This window comes from Formica exsecta, unplaced genomic scaffold (assembly GCF_003651465.1).
Source record: "Formica exsecta isolate Colony F162 unplaced genomic scaffold, ASM365146v1 scaffold444, whole genome shotgun sequence".
NCBI lineage: Eukaryota > Metazoa > Arthropoda > Insecta > Hymenoptera > Formicidae > Formica > Formica exsecta.
This window is the reverse complement of record NW_021851677.1, coordinates 1,121,979-1,143,183: the sequence shown is the minus strand read 5'-3', so window position 1 is coordinate 1,143,183 and position 21,205 is coordinate 1,121,979. Positions and strand designations below refer to the sequence as shown.

The 21,205-nt window shown below is 36.5% G+C and overlaps 1 protein-coding gene across 1 annotated transcript; it reads right to left on the bottom strand.

Moving 5' to 3' along the window:
• Positions 1-5,222: 5,222 nt before the first annotated feature.
• On the bottom strand, positions 5,223-20,562 carry LOC115240729 (probable ubiquitin carboxyl-terminal hydrolase FAF-X). Its single transcript, XM_029816064.1, is given in 31 exon segments — positions 5,223-6,108; positions 6,363-6,682; positions 6,776-6,978; positions 7,044-7,273; positions 7,373-7,638; positions 7,786-7,952; positions 8,039-8,166; positions 8,315-8,511; positions 8,596-8,771; positions 8,851-9,101; positions 9,176-9,480; positions 9,712-9,853; positions 9,921-10,094; positions 10,238-11,991; positions 12,078-12,356; positions 12,443-12,580; positions 12,653-12,893; positions 12,981-13,315; positions 13,436-13,525; positions 13,528-13,767; positions 16,005-16,206; positions 16,322-16,596; positions 16,687-16,785; positions 16,871-17,128; positions 17,371-17,694; positions 17,766-17,922; positions 17,998-18,132; positions 18,216-18,441; positions 18,636-18,900; positions 18,996-19,208; positions 20,425-20,562. Coding segments are annotated over 30 exon segments (7,791 nt in total). The 5' UTR covers positions 19,062-19,208; positions 20,425-20,562; the 3' UTR covers positions 5,223-5,960.
• Between the last annotated feature and the right edge of the window lie 643 nt (positions 20,563-21,205).

The window sequence follows — 21,205 nt, the reverse complement described above, 5'->3', positions numbered from 1 at the left end:
CTTAATATATTGTCGGATCTATTAAATCCTAATATTTTAAGATACATTAAATCCTAGTATTTTTTATACGTCCTTCAGACGTTTTCCGGACGTCTTTTGGATTTTTGTATTGTTCGCGTATCGTCGTCCCGTTATTTTCAAGGGACAAGTCTCGATCGAATATCCGAGAAGTACGCGAAGACAAAATCGCGAACAAGAACATGAACCTCGTAGTTTCTTCATCTGGTACGCGCAACGCTCGTTCCATTACTTTTTTTTTTTTTATACCGCGAAACAGCTGATGATTTATGACGAAATAATTTATATTATATAATATTATTTTTACTGAAGAGAATCCAGCAAAAACACTTGTAAGTGCGCGAACGTATTTGATTATTTCGTAAAAGACGCGCTTGCATAAAAAAAATATATCAAAATTATTAAAATTAAATTGTATATATATGATGTTAATAATTTTAAAACAATATTATATATATATATTTCGCGATAAGAATAAATCAGCTTGATCTAATATCTTCTGATTGACAAAGTATGTGAACAAAAATCTCTTTTTATATGCGCTTGTAACATTCTTTTCAACTCTTTGAAAATCGCTTTGAAATTTTTTTTTTCTTTTTTCTTTGTGTTTCTCTATTACAGCGCATTAACAACGAAATTTCTTTTATCGAAATATACTAGTATAGCCTATTTTTGTCCGCGGCATTTATTGCGACAGGTACAGCCAGGAGAATCAATGTAAATGTCAATGTTGAACCAAAAATGCGCAAAAATTAACAGATTTTTCTTTTTCAGATTTTTTCGATTTCTTTATGATATATTCTTCTCCTCCCTGTTACAAATAACTCGGATGAGAAGTGAGAATAATTTCGGAAACGATCGGAAATTGGTGTTCGCGATGCCTGTCAGCGTACTCTGCTACTTTAATATCCTAAACAACACAGAAGTCCAAAAATCGTCCAAGAGAGACGTTTAAAAAACGTCCAGAAGTGTGGTGGACATTCTCCGATGACTTTACGACATCTGCGTTAATTCGACATTGATCTCATTTTTTAAAATCTTGATAGCAATGTTTTTCTCGTCATTGCACGTGGTGTATCCTTAACACATTTACTGTCCATCTATTTTAGTTCTCTACAGTACCCACTGCATCCACCGCGTTTTATTGATGTTTTCTACTTGAATATCATACCATTCTCTCTATCTTGATTTTTTATATTTGGCTAAAAAAGGTTTTTATTTCAGAGATTGCATAATAATACATACGTGATCATAAACGTATAGGTAACATTATTATCAGCGATACGTCCATGAATCGTATGCGTCCGTACGACATATTCACAGGAACATTTGTGTGTGTCGTGTGGACAGTAAACACGTTAATAATCCTGCATTAGTTCCTTACATTTATGTGCACTCATCTTGTGTCTCGCCTAAGCAGAAAAATGCTCTCTTTATTTGCTAACATCTATCCAATCAAGTTCCAATATTATAATGTCATATCCATAAGAGGAGGTTTCGAATCTATAGCCTCTCTTTTCCTTTGTGTCAAATCTTATCTAGCATTATTAACGTGCCATAGAAATTGTTCGTTAATTAATTATTAATAGCGTCTCTTCAATGAGACTCTTGCATCTTAATAATCGTTCGGTAGACACATTATCATTTCTCTTTTATATTTTGCGTCTAATTCAGGTTTCATGCAGTATTAAATTGAACGGAATGACAATTTCCAAAGTCTCGCTGGGGCAAAGTAAAAGTTAAATAACAGTATATGAAAATTAGACGCTCCGCAAATGTATACCGCGTACAATAGATAATTGTTTTCCTAGTTTTTTATCGCATCGCAATTGATCGGTGCTACGGTGAAAGTAATAACGCAATTTACATTAACTGTACGCTCGATTCTTGTAAATTTTAACTCTTTCGCCATGACGCGATTCAAACTCTAAGAGAGTCCCAGACAATGAATTATTCAGTTTAACTTTTTTATTCGTGTCACACATATGTTTCTACACTTTTACTTTATATTTCTCTCTTTCATTCACTCACTCACTCATTCTCTTTCTTCAAAAACACATTATGCATATTTGGTATCGTGTGAAGAAAGCGTAGAAACTAGAGACAAGCCTGTTATACATATATATGCACGAACGTAAGTTATATAATATCTCACACATTAATAGAACACAATCGTCTCAAAATCAAAGAATTTGTATATTTCAAAATTGGTGATATTAAATGGAAAAACTTTAGGACAAAAAGATATTTTTACATATATTCGAGAATGTCACGTGCGATTGAATCAGCCAGCCCTTTTTAGAGCTCCTCTCATTTTGAGAATATTATGTAATCTTGATCGAAGTTTTTCTTTTCTTGATACAAGTCTTGATTTTACTTTCTTTCCGTCCTCAAAGCTTTCAAAGATGTGCGATTGAAAACGGCTTGAAATAAAACACTTAGTGTTTGTTAAATGCGTCGCAGCGAAAGAGATAAATTAATTAACGTATTTTCAGCATCGACAGAACATCCACACGATCTGCATTCATCACTAAAAGATCTACGAGCGTATAAAAAGATGTTTATGTAAATGTTAAATGTACAGCGTGCGAATAAAAGTGCGAAAACATATGCTTCTCGTATTTAACTTTGGTAAGGATTATGTTTGCGAAACATACAGACTGACCCGAGGATCGTGCGTCAGGATCGATATTACGTCAGAGCTTAAAACCAGTATTACTTCGGTGACTTCAAATCTTTAGCCCCTGAACGCAAACTCGTGACCAACGCTGTCCAACAAATTCTTTTCTATGCGCGTTCCTTAGATGGTAACTAATTAAATAGTTTCGTAAGCGATATTGACGATTCGAACGATCACTGGTGCACAAAGTACTATAGCGCAGTGTTTGATATCGGGATGAAAGTGATGTCCCTTCTTCCTTTCTTTAAAACATTCCACGAAATTTTTTTAATTATAAGGAAAAGGTTTAGGACCAATTCTTCGAATAGATTTTTTAATGTGTAAATATTTTTCGATAATAGAACGAGATTAAAAAAAGAAAGTGCACTCGATGAACCAGCGCTCGCGATCGTGTCCCTTCTACGAGGCGGGATTGCTAAAACAAAGCACAGCGTAAATATACATTGACTGCTCGCAAATAGTCGAGGTAGTTTACAGATGACGAGTCGTTCACACGTCAAAGGCAAATGAGAAAATGCGGCGAACGCATCAAAATCTGCAGAAACGTCCGCGGTCCAGTGCGTTAATGAAAAATTGATGACAATGGCGACAGAGTGTATAATTTTTTTCCACGGTTAAAATCTTATTTTTCTTATCAATCTTATCGGAATGCTCCGAAAACATTTCACAGATTATATCAAACGTGAATGAAATTATTAAATATTCCCTTCTATTTATTCGTAATTTTATTGACTAGAGCGTCTCATTCGCGCTAAATACAATTAAAATTACTTTTAAGAACTAGAACTAAGAAAATGTCGAGGAGACATTTTCTTTTTTTCTACTATGTGTTTACGAGAATTAGCTTTACGAGCATACGATCTCAAGAACAATGATCACTATTCTTGTGATTTCCGCCAGTGCACGGTCTAGTCCACGCATTTGCCTTTGATCTTTTTGACTTATGTCCGACGACCCTCGTACTCGGAAACGAATGTAAAATCGCAATGCGCCGCGCGATGTACATAACGTAATTAATAGTAAATTTCATGATTCGTCAATTTATATCTGCGAGATGGGATCACGCATACCATAAAACTGATGCACAATCTTCCTTTTCGTTTCTCTCCTCCCTTTACTTTATTACGTACACAAGCATATGGTAGGAATCGGTATAATTCCGGTGAGTTGAAATTTCCAATGTAAATATGCTTCATTATTTTCGCAAAAATAAAAGTAGAGGCGATGTTTTACGTCTGTAGCATCCTCGAAATCTGTATTCAGCGAAATTACACTAATCTTAAATGATGTACGTATACGCAGGAAAATGACATTCCGTCGCAATCTCTACTGTCCCTTGCGTATCTCTCTTCCTCCTTCTTTTTTTTTTTAAACTACAACGCCGAGCGCTGTTTCATCTGATGGCAAAAACGACGATTCCGGCAATGATCTTATATTACGTACAATGCGCGCTCGGCTATCGCATATACTTATGTCTCCCTTATTTCTACCACGCATAAGATAAATGACACTAGTATCATGACACTTCCAGTTTTTGTGAACCATATCTTTCGAATAATTAAAAAAAAAAAGGAGAAGTATTTTTTATACATGATATTATACGCGCTTATTATTTAGTGGGAGTAAAATTAAATATTAAATAATTATAGACTACATCTCGTGTGTTAACAAAAGAGAGTGAACTTAGCATACAGTCTGTGTACAAAAACCAGGATTTACAATAGCGTTTCTCTAAATCTCAATGTATATATAATAGGAATATAATAATTTTTTTATCACATATAAAAAGCGGTTGTTTGTGTCTATATATGTACATGTCTGAGTAAGATTAGGTACCATTATTATTTTTAACAAATAGAAGCTATTTTATAATTTGGTACACTGTGTTTAACTCGGTTATTCGATAAATACGAACAATAATAATCAATACGTCATTATTTCCTGGTGTCCTGACATAGTCGTTGGTTTTTCGCACGAAATCTTATTATACACACTGCTCGCTTATTCCACATTACATGATTTTAATTCTCTTTTTTTTCTTCTTTTATAAGATTATTTTTATATAATATTCTATATATAACACACACACGTTCCTTTCTTTATTCAATAAGTCAGAGCAATGGCCGGTTAATGGTTGATAAATTTGAAGATCGTCACTTTCTTTTTCTCGTCTCTATTTATCATTCTTTTTTGTAGAATACTTCTTTGTTACCGGACGATATACCGGACGATTTTATCGAAACGATGTGTTGAAATTTTAGCAGCACGGAAGGCCGCCGGATAAGTGTCTTTCTTCCAGAATGCTCGAGATTATTAAGTACAAGAAGGATTCTTTTATTGTTATTAAAAGATTAAATAGCAAAAGCTATGTTATACACATATTGCATATAGCTATATATACATAAATACATACATACATAATATATGTATATATGCATATATATACATATATATGTTAGAGCATAACTTCGCAAAAATTGTGCTTTCTCTGAATAAGATGAGAATATACTAGCTCGTTTCTCTCTTTTTTTTTTTTTTGTAATTGTATCTTTCGATTATTAGAAAGTTCTATTTCAACTCTTCTTTTTTATTAGTAACAAATTTACATAGGCATACGGAAAATTATGGTTTATATTCTTGTTTTCTAATCGGCAGAGAACGGGATTCCGTAACACTACTCGCTATACATTTATACAATCTTATGGTATTCGTTAAGCTTGAATCAACATGCATTAATCGAGGCAAATGAAACTTTTAGCTGTACTATTAGTTTTATCAATCTCTCTCAAAAAGAGAGAAAGAGAGAGAGAGAGAACGCACGTATCTTTATATATTTCTTTTCCTTTGTCAAATTGTCATTTCTAGAATTGGAAGCCAAACAGTTGTCAGGGGACACAAACAGAATGATGAATGACGAACAATGTCAAGATCAAGGGGAAAAAATATACCTCTTCTAGAATTGATTGCCTCAACTAGCATGCATTAATTCAGTTCTCAGTCGGAATCGTTTCCCATTTCGTTTCCTCGTTTGCGATTCGAACATTTATAGCGCGTCATATTATCAAAATAACTACCCACAATGAAACTAAGATATTAGCACGAGTTCGTTAAAGATCACTAAAAAAAGACAAACCCTCACTTATTATATCTGTACATATGCTGCTACTGTTCGCCACCAAGCTTCTGGCGCAGTAATATCTAAGTATTCTGAAATCATTTCACTGAGGCAGCAACTTGGTAGAACATCAGTGTTCAGCGTTCATTATGGATCCTGACTGGTATTTTGTGACGACTCACAGTTCTGCGGATTATGCATTTGAAGCGCTAAGTGGGGTGTGTGTACTGGAGAAGGTCCTGGTTGAGGCTGTTGTTCTTCTTGCATTTGTTGAATTACGGTAAAATCGGGATAACTGCAAGAAGAGAACAAGCAATTGTAAATTTGCTTTCGTGTCCTATAAAAAATCCCATATTATTTACAAAAATGATAGCTATTAGATAAAATTCAATATTTAAAGCCTTCATTGATAAATGATAAGTTGCAATATGTTAAATGCTCTTTTGTAACATACAAAGAAATTTAAATAAGCAATATTTTGTAATTATTACAACTAGAAATTATATATAAGTATTTATAAAAAATATATTATAGTTATACGCAACTTACTCCATAGATGCCCATCCTAAGGCTCTGTTATTACGCCTCTTGGAGGTTCGGAATGAATATTTTGCATCGTAAATATTAGATTTATATGAATTGGAAGTCTGATATGTAAACACACGTTTCTCAGATTCTTCCGCGCAATCCTCGCTTGTATCTTCAACTTCTGGCTCCTCGTCCGGACATAGTTCGCACGCCCGCTCCAATGTCTTCCTCGCACTATTGCTACGTTCCAAAACATATCCATTCGCGGAATCATTAGACTGTGCTGGCGGAGACCAGTTATTGTATGCATGTGTATAAGGCGCCGTAGACGCATATGGTCTCTGTGAAAATAATTTATTTATTTACGACATTTATAACTATCTTATTAATATTGTGCATGAATTATAGTACTATTTAGCTTTCGCGCTACATACTTTGTCGAGTTCGTCGTGAAGCCAATCTATGGCATGACTCCATTTTCTTTTCAATTCCGGACTATGATGTAAAAGCTGATGGGCAGGTCTACATTTACTAAAGAGCTGCACCATGCACTTAATACATTGGTAAGCCCTCTTTTGATAATGGTTTTTACTTCTTTGGATCGTTTCAAATAAACCCTCTCGCTCATCGGGAACTCCTGAAAAATAGTCTCGATATTATGCAGTACTAATTTAAATATTTCACGTGAAAAAACGAACTTACCCTTGAGCGCATTGTGCACGCGATGTGTCTGCCACGAATCTTCCATCAATAGTATTGTAAGTAGTAGATCCGTGTGATGCCTCAACTCGTGAGTATACGCGAAACCTATTTGCCACAATAATTCACTAAGCACCGTTCGCGATAAGTGTGGATTTTCCCAACAACAGTATTGCAATAATTTAACAGTGTCTTCAGTCACATTAGCATCCTCAATCAACTTTTTGATATAACTGTGTTTCCAGGGCAGAACAAGTACATAAAGTTATATAAAAATTCCACATATCTTTTATTTTTTCCGCTATTAAAAATATGAATTAATCAATTCTCACCTAGTACGGACAAATAATATATCAGCTGCTTGCGGTTGAATGGGCATAAGGTACTCCGACTGACATGCGGGATCTCCATATGGATTTGGTAAAGGTTCTGCACGGGTCTGCGTGTGACTCGAATGCGCTTTCGACGATACGTCGCAGCACCGTATCAACATGCTTACCACTTGATGCAGTTTAGTCAATTCGGGATACTGATACTTTATGGTAGGGCCCGGGCCTTCGTCAATGGCGACCAACATGAACGTAACCGGGACATTTAGCTGTAACGAGAAAAATTGATTGAAATTAGACACACATCCCATTTCTACCGTGCGATATGATAATAAAAAGAAAATATCAATGATTTATATATATATCATTGATATTTTATATATATATATATATGTATATAATTATCTCTTTTGTACCTTAAGCAATTGCGCCTTCTCGGCAAGACCGAGCGAAGCGTAGGCGTGAAAGAGGGAAAAATAATGAGGAAGATGACGCCCGTGATCTGAAATTTCGCGGTGCAATAACGACAGTACCGCGTGTAACAAATGATCGCTGAGCGTTGCTACCGGATCCAAGAGTATAGCTAACAAAAAAATAATGTTCAAATGATTAAAAAACATATCAAGTGACGTATATGTAATTTCTATTTATTTTTGTTTTAGTACTCACTTGGAGCATTTAGGCTAGGCGGAGCGCATGGACCATCCTGTAGAGAAACGTGTGCAAGGAATACCAAAATCTTGAGAAAAGCAGTGCGTACTTCTGTACTGGGACAACTCAAAAGGTACTCGCAGAATCTATATATGGATAACAAATTATTAATATTATTAAAATCCAAATGTTTCTCTCTCTCTCTCTCCCCTCCCCCTCTCCCCCCTCTCTCTCTCTCTCTCTCTCTCTCTCTCTGTGCGTACATTATGTATTTAGAAAAATCTGTTGAATTACCTATGTGGATGATTGAATAATACTTCATTGGCGAACCAAGACCGTACTGTTTTAGTGCTTCGCAGATGATGGCATATAATGTCGTACCAATCTGTCGCGGTCCCGCGTAATGTTTTTTTGGTGTGAAAACCTGTATAGAAGAGAAATCTCGATGCTAATTGTATCGACAGCATCGCAAGCTCTTCCGCTTCGGGACTCTAAAAGTATGAGAATACGACGATTATTAAATAAGAAAATTTATTGAGAAAATGTGTGTATCTTAGTATGCGTCATGTACTTACAAGTTTCTCATTCAGGTTTTGCCTGTTAATATTATGTGGATTACAAAACACCAATTTCTTGATAAACTGAAAATATTCAGCGCTAAATTGATTTCGGTGGTGCATAAATTTTATATTTTGCTTCCGCACGCTATATTCTATCGCCGGTGGCATTTTCATAACTCCTAGTTTCGTATCTGAAAAGAAACGATCGGGATAATGAAACAATACATTAGCCCAGAAATTGATCTTACAGAATCCTATCGATATACTTACACAATGACAATTCGTTTACACTCTTCATTAGAGAATTCTCTTCTACATCTAGTCTCGTATAAAATAACATGTACGCGTTCCACCATCGTTTCTGTTTGCGGTAACTCATCCGCTTGAGCATATGATCGAATACCTCCCCTAAATAATCACCGCCGAAGCATTGAGATTTCATTTCTTCCTCCTCCTCCATTTTACATTCCGTCACATCACCGTCATCGAACTTATACCACTTAGCAGTACCGTCATTTAACCTGCAAAATTATTAAATATAAAAGTTTTTATTCGTCAGTTACACGTACGTACGTATTTCGCGTGTTTAAAATACCTGTGCAGAATATAAGAGTAATAATGGCCACCACTAGCTTGACCACTGTGAACTACAATACCAGTTAATTGATATTTCGTGCATGTTCCTTTCACAGATTCCTCATAATCACAATCTATGACCTCTCCTTCCAGTTTGGCTAAACCGGAAACAGTATAAGGTTCCATATCCAGATCTCGCGGAAATTCGAAATAATCGTTGAATTTTATGGCGCATACGCGCTCAAAATCATACTCGAATCTTTTCAACTGAATCGCTAAAATGGGTGGCAGTTTTTTTACGCATAACCTTTTTACTGTTACGACCTAAACATAAAACGCAAGATATGTAAAATTTGATTGAGGTAAACTTTGCCTTTAGCTTGTTTTTAAGATATATAAAAGATCCCCGTTTGTACTTTACAATATATATAATATTTCCATTGCTGACAAACTACCATCCCATTATGTTTCCCTTTGGACAAATTATTTTCATTATGATATTTTCAAAGGATCTTTTATACATTCTCATAAGAATGTATTATTGCAGAATCATACTTTTTTGTTACACTTATCACAATGATAGGCGTCTGCACCTTCTAGTAATTCACCCTTTACGTATTGCTCAAGAGAATCCAATAAATTACTATGATTCCTTATGTCCACGCTTATCACACTGAATGGTTCCTCTTTGGAATATCTGAAGACAATGTAATGCGGTATTACAGTCTACCGAAGAAAGCAAAATGTAAGAACTAAAAAGGTACCTATGAGGGCAACCTTTGCAGATTTTCTGGTCGCTGTACGAGCCACCAAGAATCTTGCCCATTATCTGCTCGTGTCCCAAGGCTTTCAGTGCCTCGTCTAGACTCTCTACCAGACTCATGAAAAATTCTACTGCGTCCTGCTGTTCTCTAAGATTTACAGGTTCTCCTTGAAGCCTATATAGATCAAATTCTCTCATTAACCATTTAACGCACATATAAAATACTAGAATTTATAATAGTAAAGCTATAATAAATGCAAGTCATTATATGCTAACTTTACATTTAACGTTCAAAAATAAAATTGTACTTATTCTTACTTGAAATGCTTCCATAATCCTCTAGGTATGTAATATTGTAATTTGCTGTAAGCCAAGTGACCGAATATTGCTTGTACTTGCTTTAAAATACCGATATTATATTCCTTTCTAGATTCATCGGCACCGCACTTTTCTTCATTCGTATCATTGTCGTTCGTCTCGATTGTCTGCTCCCCTTCGATCCTCTCCTCGCCCGAAAAATCCTCATTTAAATCAGTCGCCGCGCCTTCCGCCGCTAAAAGTCCGACTCTAATGCTCTCCACCATGTACAATTGCTGTAATACTGAATTCATATAACAAGTTGCCCCTGCATTCTTCAAGCCTACAAAGCCTTTAAGTGGTCTATGTCCCACAGGCGGTAGATAATCCCATTCTGCTAATGGTTCGTCTTTTTCGGAGTAGAACATATCGGTGAGCATCGTGACTAGAAGTTTCATGTTGGGTACACAGCCTACGCAAAGACCTACGAGCAAGTCGAACGCGGCGCTAGTCGATTGAGGAGTGCTGCAGACCGGACACGCTTGCGATGGGCTCAGTTCGCCGATACTGCGAAGCTGCAGCATCAGACGAGACGCAGGGAACACAAAGTCCTCGACCAATTCTTTGATTAAGTTAACTCCGTGCTTTTCGTCGGAACCGATCTCGTATTTTTGGCTAGGTGGCAAAAAGGCCAACAGTTCCTTAGTTAGACCGAGGTGACCCTCGAGTAAGGCCTCATCTACCTGAGTCTCTCCGGTCTCCTTCATGTTATCCCGAACTTTCTTCAACCACGCAATTTCCACGTTTAATAGCGTCTCTGCGGTTGTCAAAGGGCAACCTGACATATGCGCAAAGTTCAACAGTCGGCAGAGAAGCTGAAAGTATTCGTGACTCTGTTTCGCGTTCTCCGTAACGATAGTATTTAAAACGGCGAAAAGAAGAGTTATGGTGACCAGTAGCGTTTGATGTCCGCCACTGCACCATGTCGAGATGAGAAAAAATTGTTCGCTAGCGGCAATTCTAATAGCCCTCGATGTACTAAGTAACACTAGGTCTATCAGGAAGGTGTGCCATATTTTGTCACGCGACAATGTTTCTAATGCCGATGGATTCAACACAAGAGCGATTGTCAGTACCTCGAGGGCTTCCTTACACACGAGGACGTCGTTATTATCGGGATTTCTTTGTTCCTTCTGATTGATCTCGTGCATCGAGTGAAGGACCTCGTTCGACGCGTTAATGTTGTTCAAGTTACCAGTGGATGCAGCCCACGCTAATCTAATTATGGCACGTATAGTAACCACATCCGGTAATTCCCACGAAAGGGCCTGCACAAAGAGCTGCCGACATCGATCAGCCTCCGGTCCACCGGACAGCATTCGATGAGACAAATGCTGCGCCAGTTTGGCCGCTACGCTTCTCAACATGTATTCGGTACTTTGATTCGGTACACTCTGAAGAGCCTGTTTCAATACCGCAACTCGACCGCGATTGTTAACGTGATTATCGTGATTCTCCGGAGGCCCGGTTTGTTGAACCTCGTCCATCACACAAGCCATCACGTTACCCATCACTGTCAGAAGAAGCTTGCACAGTCTCAGCACCGTTAGATACGCAGAGCGTTTTGTGGTTTCGTCCGCATTTGGTAAAAACTTGTTTTTGGTTAGCATATCGAGGATAACACCCGCTTCGCCGCTTTTTATGAAATTATATTGAAATTCAAACGCTCTATCCGACATAGGTTCGAGAGCCGGCATTAACAAAGTATACAATACCTAAAAATAAAAAAAGTAGCAAATAGTAGTAGTAAATACTAACAGTACAAATATAAAAGAATAAAATCTGTTTAATGCACGCTCACCTCTAAATTGTATAAAACTTGGCTAGGACTCGCAGTAAAAAATAGAGAATCTACCGTCGTATTCTGCTCGTTACAATGATACTGAGAGGGGTTCTGTAAAGCTTCGTCGTCTTTGTAATGACCAAATAACCATTGTAATCTTGTTACAGTGAAGGTATCCGGCGGCACCAATTGCAAGAGATTTCGCGCACCGTCACGCAATTGCGAATGTTGAAGCGTACAGCCAAGATCTGCCAATTGAAAGAAGAATGTCGCGTATTGCGACCTCTGCGACATGACCTAAAAATGAAATTGTACGATTATAAGAATATAAAATGCGAGATTCAATATAATTAAATTTATAAATTTTACATTACTAAACTTACCACACCGGGCAAACTATTCTCTGCCTCTACATTCAGCCCGTCGTACGGATGATGCGGGGAACTAGTAGAGCTATCAGAGCTACTATCCGGTGAGCTTGGCATATTGCTATTTACTTGACTGAGCTTTGCTGATAACAACTAAACGAAAAACATGTTCATGAATCGCACATTCTTTATATATTAAACTTTTTAACTTTGTCTCCTATTCACCATTTTGTCCCTCAGTGGAATCTGAGAAAGAAGTTTCCTATCATCGGACTGTTCCAGCGAATCTCCATTAATAAATAAATCGAGTTTCACATTCGTCCCGCTTGCTTTAATCCTACGTAATATCTGACGTCTCAATGAAGCTAATGTGTCATTACTATGCGTGAAGATATCTATATCGTCAACGTTCCGACCGGGACTCGCAAAACGAATAACAAGTGAGAGATGCTTGCCACGAGCTGCTCTGTAATCGGAATAGATGTTGCATTTACACTGTGCATGTGTTTGTAAGAAGAAACATTCTCTTTATTATATATAACTATAACTTTACCTATGCAATGGTAATATTTTCCGTTCTCCTGGGAAAGCTGTATCGCATTCATTTATATATTCCTGCAAAACTTTCATTACGCGACACATTTTTATGGCTTCCATTTTAATTTTATTTGTCATTTGTTCTTCGCGTTCCTCTTTTCCATCCAAATACACTCTACTTAAAACAGTCACAGTATCATAATGAGCTTTCAATCTGTCCATACATTCCGCTATATACGTTTCATGAAATGCCAAAACAGACGATTGTAGTCGCGGTCCTAAATTGGTATTCACTTCCTTTAAGAGTTCTATGCCCCTGTTTGCAATTTCTTTTGGGCTATTTGTTACTACCTGTATATAAATAAAATTAGCATTGTTATACAAAAATATATACATATAAAATAAAACGGAAAAACGCGAAAATCCTATAGAATTATAATATCAAATAAATTCAAATACAGTGTTACATACTCTCCACAAATAATCAGTCCCAATTAAATCCACGTCATCCATGAGAAATGTTCTACGTTTCAGTTTCAATTTTCCTTCCTCAGAATTAACACAGCTTTAAAAAATCTTTCGTAACATTTAATACCGCTTTCTGTAAGTAATATCGGATCTAATTGCAGTATATTATTTTGAAAAAAGTCTTTGTTTATCGCTAGATCTAGATCTGGCTCGTCTCCCATAAGTTTGGAAAACCATTTAAAGCACGCCTCGCGATCAGAAACAAATACACCCTGTTCGGCTAAACATTGCCAAATCTGCTCCGCTTGATCAGCGCATAACCATAATTGTCCATCCTGAAAAATCCATATATTATTTTTTAATAAAATATATTTTTTAACAGAAATTTAATTTTTAGTTTATCTATTTTATTCCAGGATCTGAAATGTACCTTTAGAAGAAAACGCAAGAATTATATAATATTCTATATATAACACACACACGTTCCTTTCTTTATTCAATAAGTCAGAGCAATGGCCGGTTAATGGTTGATAAATTTAAAGATCGTCACTTTCTTTTTCTCGTCTCTATTTATCATTCTTTTTTGTAGAATACTTCTTTGTTACCGGACGATATACCGGACGATTTTATCGAAACGATGTGCGATATGATCGTTTTCACAATTTTTGCGAAAAGACCACATCGTTTTATCAACGATATAGGTCGTACCATACAACGATACAAACTACTTATTTGTTTGCTCCATATCCTCTTTGCGTCTTATTACTTGCGTCACGTTTTTTTTCAATTCCTTTTCTCCGTAAAAACTTTTGTTCCGAATGAGGACAGTGTTTTCATTTTTAAACGATTACCCATCGCGGACAACTCGATGTCGTGTTTAACGTATATGCGTGCGTCATGATAAACTAGAGAGTGGCGGCCCGCAGCAATCACATTTTCGGGTTCCGAAATAAATTTCAACGGTCGTATAAATATCTCTCGTTGATGAATATTATATCGAATCTCACGCAAGTTTCCTGACAAACTTCTAATTTCTTTTCCCTTTCTTTTCATAGTCAACTCAACGAGCAAAGTATAAGCAATTAAATTTGAAGCAACAACTTGATTCTTAAATATCTACCTAAAAGTACAATGGAGTCGCACAATGTCGAAGGCACAACTCTTTCAAATCGGTCGAACTGAAAGAAAGCACGACAGGAGGCATCATTGGCATATGTTGAAATTTTAGCAGCACGGAAGGCCGCCGGATAAGTGTCTTTCTTTCAGAATGCTCGAGATTATTAAGTACAAGAAGGATTCTTTTATTGTTATTAAAAAAGATTAAATACCAAAAGCTTATATACTTTTAACTTTGTCTCCTATTCACCATTTTGTCCCTCAGTGGAATCTGAGAAAGAAGTTTCCTATCATCGGACTGTTCCAGCGAATCTCCATTAATAAATAAATCGAGTTTCACATTCGTCCCGCTTGCTTTAATCCTACGTAATATCTGACGTCTCAATGAAGCTAATGTGTCATTACTATGCGTGAAGATATCTATATCGTCAACGTTCCGACCGGGACTCGCAAAACGAATAACAAGTGAGAGATGCTTGCCACGAGCTGCTCTGTAATCGGAATAGATGTTGCATTTACACTGTGCATGTGTTTGTAAGAAGAAACATTCTCTTTATTATATATAACTATAACTTTACCTATGCAATGGTAATATTTTCCGTTCTCCTGGGAAAGCTGTATCGCATTCATTTATATATTCCTGCAAAACTTTCATAACGCGATACATTTTTATGGTTTCCATTTTAATTTTATTTGTCATTTGTTCTTCGCGTTCCTCTTTTCCATCCAAATACACTCTACTTAAAACAGTCACAGTGTATCATAACGAGCTTTCAATCTGTCCATACATTCCGCTATATACGTTTCATGAAATGCCAAAACAGACGATCGTAGTCGCGACCCTATATTGGTATTCACTTCCTTTAAGAGTTCTATGCCCCTGTTTGCAATTTCTTTTGGGCTATTTGTTACTACCTGTATATAAATAAAATTAGCATTGTTATACAAAAATATATACATATAAAATAAAACGGAAAAACGCGAAAATCCTATAGAATTATAATATCAAATAAATTCAAATACAGTGTTACATACTCTCCACAAATAATCAGTCCCAATTAAATCCACGTCATCCATGAGAAATGTTCTACGTTTCAGTTTCAATTTTCCTTCCTCAGAATTAACACAGCTTTAAAAAATCTTTCGTAACATTTAATACCGCTTTCTGTAAGTAATATCGGATCTAATTGCAGTATATTATTTTGAAAAAAGTCTTTGTTTATCGCTAGATCTAGATCTGGCTCGTCTCCCATAAGTTTGGAAAACCATTTAAAGCACGCCTCGCGATCAGAAACAAATACATCCTGTTCGGCTAAACATTGCCAAATCTGCTCCGCTTGATCAGCGCGTAACCATAATTGTCCATCCTGAAAAATCCATATATTATTTTTTAATAAAATATATTTTTTAACAGAAATTTATGTCTATCTATTTTATTCCAAGATCTGAAATGTACCTTTACAAGAAAACGCAAGAGATTCAATCTTTCCTGTACTTGCATAATATGATTGTATCGACCATCAGGCATAAAAGTATTCACGTCAATTTCAGGATTTTCCTTTACCAATTGTCGCACTTTATCCATATAATTTGTTAAGCTATTTGTTACAAGTATCACTACTGAATGTTCACTCTGTAAACGCTCTATTATTTCTTGCCTATGTAGTAACAATAAAGAGTATGATCAATGTAGTAATGCAATGTGTGTACTATATGTATATTTATATATATATATGTAACGCATACATAGCTATTATTATATGTAGATCATACCTGTAGTGTAAATGATGGCTACGTTGACTATGACCCAAGTTGGGATTTGGTTCATAAAGGCAACATATTTCGCGAATTTGCTTTAACGCAGGAAGAGCCCACTTATCACCATTTTTCAATTCTTCAACACACTTATCCAGCCAGATTGTCTTTTGCGCGTCTCTTTCTTGTGAACATGAATAATCAAGAATCTTTACATGAGCATTCAACGCCTGATCCATAATTTCTGTAGGGACTTCATCAGAATGAGCCAAAGTCCAAAAAAGTGTTAACACCTGGCGATAAAAACAATATAAAAGCATTTCAAAGTCTCCAAGATATATTTATATGTATATGAACATGTATATATTTTAGATTCGTCTCACCTTGTGCGCCATAACGCCATCCTTATCATCCTCCGCAAGTCTCCTAATCAATTCTAATAATTTTTCCCGTTGTTTTTTATTGGCGGTCCTCCAACTTGTCTAAAAAATTGCACATTTGATTGTTAAATTTTATGCAATTTAAATTTTGTGATAGAGTATCTTTATATACTATTGTGATAAATACCTGAAAACACTCAAATAAATGGTCAAGCTGTTCAGGACTAAAATCCCAAGCTAACTTGGCTAACAAATCATGAACGTTTTTCACAATCGCCTCGTGTTTACCAGCTTGAGCTGCCCAAACAGCATCCAAGTCTTCAAGTGTAAGTGCACGTTCTTTTATAATAAAGCGTAAAATCTTCTCCAGTTTTTCTACATATTGTGGCTGATGCAACGAATCTCTCAATACAATTTCCAATACTCCATTGTCTTTAATCCATTTCTGTATCACAAAAAAATATATACACATATAATATATATACTTCATAAATACTCCATACAAATAAATACTTCATGATCTTTACAAAATTTATGATATAATTGTCGAACTCGTGATATTCGGCACAATATTCATGTACTTAATAGGATATTCTTTCTCTTTACATATGATTTAAACATCATTATATTAAAGTAAGATATAGAATTATGTATATAATATTATGTCAATTTTAAAGCTGAACTTACTGCCATACGTTCTGCTGTAAGCCATTCTTCCTCTTCCACTATTGTATTACGATGCTGGTGATAAGTAACACTAGATATTACTTTATTAACTTCATTTAAAGCATTCATCTTCCCATTAAAAGAAGAAATTTGTAAGAGTCTCAATATCATTTTCAGTCTCAGTATTTCCAAGTTCTTTATCATCTCTTCCTGATGAGGTACTCGTGACACCAAGCATTTAGCGGCTTTGATTATGGCTGATATTGCGTCGTTTTTTGATTCGTTTTTTGCCTCCTTTTTCAACTCATCGTCGGTTAAGTTATTCAAAATAAGGGGTACCATTTCCTATATGTAACAATGTTTTTTGAAATTCGTATAAATAAATAATTAATAATAAATTAAGAAAAAATACTTACAACAATAGGCATCAAATATTTAACTATTGTGTGAACAGTCAATAGTTCATAACACAAGCCAAAAGGTCTGATTAAAGCATAAATGACTGGTACTGTTAAATTACGTCCACTTTGAAATCTAGAGAGCAAAATTTCAAATCCATTGAGACTCCCAAATCTGCAACAAAGATTTATATCAATTTGTAAATATAAAGCACTCATTTGCACATATACAGGTATATAAAAAATATACCTGTTTATAAGATCTACTAGCCAACCACGAGGACTACGCGAATCAGATGGTGGGCGAGCATAAAGTTCCTCATCAGGGATATCACTACCAGGAGGAACAGTTTCAGAAACTCTTACTGCATTAAATGTGTGAAATCTAGAAACACAAATTTTTAGAAGTATAATCACATTGAAAGTTCGTATATTGTATTCAATAAAAGGTTTAAAATATATACTTACTTATTACTAGGATTAAAAACCATCGCCAGTAAATCAAGTAGAGGAAACCAATCTTCGTCTAATTTTAGGACACATAATTCCACCAAACGTGCACAGTTAGCATTAATACAATTGTGAATATTTAATTTCCAACTGTTTACTGCATCATCTGTTAATATCTTGGTAAATGAGATTGTGAGACCTTCTCGAAAAAAGCGTTGACACGCTTCGCTTTGTACATCAATTCCTGCAATATAGTAAATACAAATTGACATAAACAATCTATAGTAAACAAAATCCTAATATATAGCAATCAAATAAATACTGCTACATGATATAAATGTTTAATTGCACTGATGCAAAAATATAATTATTTATAAATTTTAATTTATAAACAGATAAACAATTATCTCTAAGAAATTTACAAACAATATATGTTACCTTTTTTACAAAGTTCGATACTGGCTTGTAACAGGCACTCTAATTCTTGTTCGGGTAAAACTGGTACAACCCATCGTGGACTAGATATCTTTTCATGAAGCATATTAAGTTTGGAAATAGGAAAATCAGGTTCTCCATGAAGCTGACTGCTATCCTCCACTGCAGTGATAGCATCATTGTTGCATTCTGTTTGTACCACATTCTCAGTGAGTTGAAGTCCCGACATTGTATCAGCCAATTGCTGCGGACCTGGTGGACTGTGCATCTATACAAGGCAAATTTTTCATACAATTTACTCAATGCAATTAAGATGTATTCCAAACTATTTTTACCAAATGACTTTATAATCTGTACATATACCTGTGTATTTTGCTGGCTGTCGGGAGGGTCTATGCCAACTCCCTGGCCCCTAGTGGCAATTGTCATTTTACACGTTTTTTGTTACACCTTAAATGTTTCAATATCTCTTGGTCCAATGATTACACCACCAATAACAAGCATCCAGCTTATATACTGACATTAAATATAATTGTATCCTAAAGGCCTTGTTTTAATAAACTATAGCTACATTATCTGAAACAAAGGAGGAAGAGTACAATCTTAACATTGCGTTCTTTAGAGTTTGCTGAGAAATAATTAAGAGAGTCCTGTCTAGCGCAGATGCACCATCAATAATGACAATTCAATTTACAAGATCCAAGAATAAAAGAATTTATAAATTTCTTATAGCAACAAAAGTTACATAAGCGTGTATTTCCCGAATAAGTTATAACAAAAATGACAGTTTGCAAGGCGATATATTCGCGAATTATATTCTAATATAATTATTATTATTTTTCAGAGAGGGAAAGTCGCGGATGCGGTCGGCCAATAAATCGTCATATTCACCGCAGCCAGTAAAAAATTTCTCGTTTTAATAATCGCTCGAGTGTACCCGAATGCGTCCGCAGAATCGCATGACAGCGTGATCACGCTAGGACTTCGTGCATCGACGCGTATTATAAATCGGGCGTTTTTCACGTAGCGGCACGCGATTCAGAGGCGAACAGGACAAACAAAATTCTCCTTTTGCTGCAGAGCGAGTAGTTGTAGATTCTCAGGATCGTGCGATCGCGATTAAGATTACGATCTCGAGTCACCGCATCGTGAACGCGCAGCGCGAGCTGTCAACCGTAGGCGAGCTGTGGCCACCGCCGACGACGACGATGATGATGATGATGATGATGATGATGATGATGACGATGCCGGGGACGGGGAGCGGCCGCCGTGCCGGTTGTCCGAGAAGAATGCGTCGCAACGTCTCCGCCGAGAAATCGCACGCGGCGATCGAGTCTCGATGAAAAACGTGCGTCCACCGTCTAGCAGAGAACGAAAAGCCCACACGATAGACCGCGAACGAGAGCGAGCGGGCGAGAGCTCGCACACAACGGGGAAAGGCTCGATGGAACTCCGGATGGTCGCGGGGGGATGAATCGTCGTCGAGACAACGTCGATCTTCCGCGGAGTTGGAAAACGATCAACAATAACGATCACGCGGGTCGCTACCTACGCAACTCGCGATAATCCTCGCGGGTCCAGGCAGCGCCTATTTTCGCTGCACGTTCGCCGCGACCGGGCTACCTCTCCGGACAAAATGGCGACTATCCTAACGATTGGCACTGCCGTATATTAACGAATGCGCCGATATTTCGGCCCGATAACCGGTCGCGGATAGCGTCAAGCCACACCGATGATCGCACCGCACCGGGGAACGATCGGCGCGTCGCATTTCCATCACCGGGGAACGCACCTTTACATAGTAAACGTTGTAGAAATTCGTGTGTTGCACTTTTTTGACGTGACGTTACGGAACTCAACTGGCAAATCTGTAAACACGACTGTCGCGGCGCTGCGGTGCCATCCGAGCCGACGTGCGTGCACGTCGGTGTGACGAGCGACGATTACGATTGGACCGTTCGTTGCACCATTGCTCGTCGTCGCCGATGCTGACGAGTAGGCGCGAGAATCTTTACGCGGCAATCGTGAATAATTACGAACGATCGGGAAATACAATCCATTCCGTTCCCTTGTTTGAAGTAAAATAATTCCAAATTGCTCCTCCTCATATTTAATATTTTATTCCTATTCCTAATATTTTCTCTATTGTGCGCAGGGCCTTACTTTAGCTTTTTTCGTTTCAAATTAAAGCGTAGAAAACAAATCTAAACAAATATTGGTTTTACGTATATAAAACCAAAATCCGCATTTTCATACTTTTGAGTTTATTTCTGTGCATAGTTTATATAGTTTATTATATAAACTATGCGGTTATTATATAGTTTATATTTAGTAAGATTTCTTCCCGGTTAAAAAAAGAAAAAAACAAATAAAATACATAATAGCGCATTTTATGCGAGGATAATGCATAATTCAAGACTATTACTTTCTCAATTTCTTTGTATTCAAATTAATTCTAAATTCTTTGCATGTATGTAGATACTATTTTTTTTATACTGTTACCCCTTAAATTGTAGTATAAAAGACGATTTTGCTGTGCGCGAATCTTGCTTCTTAAATGAGAATATAATATT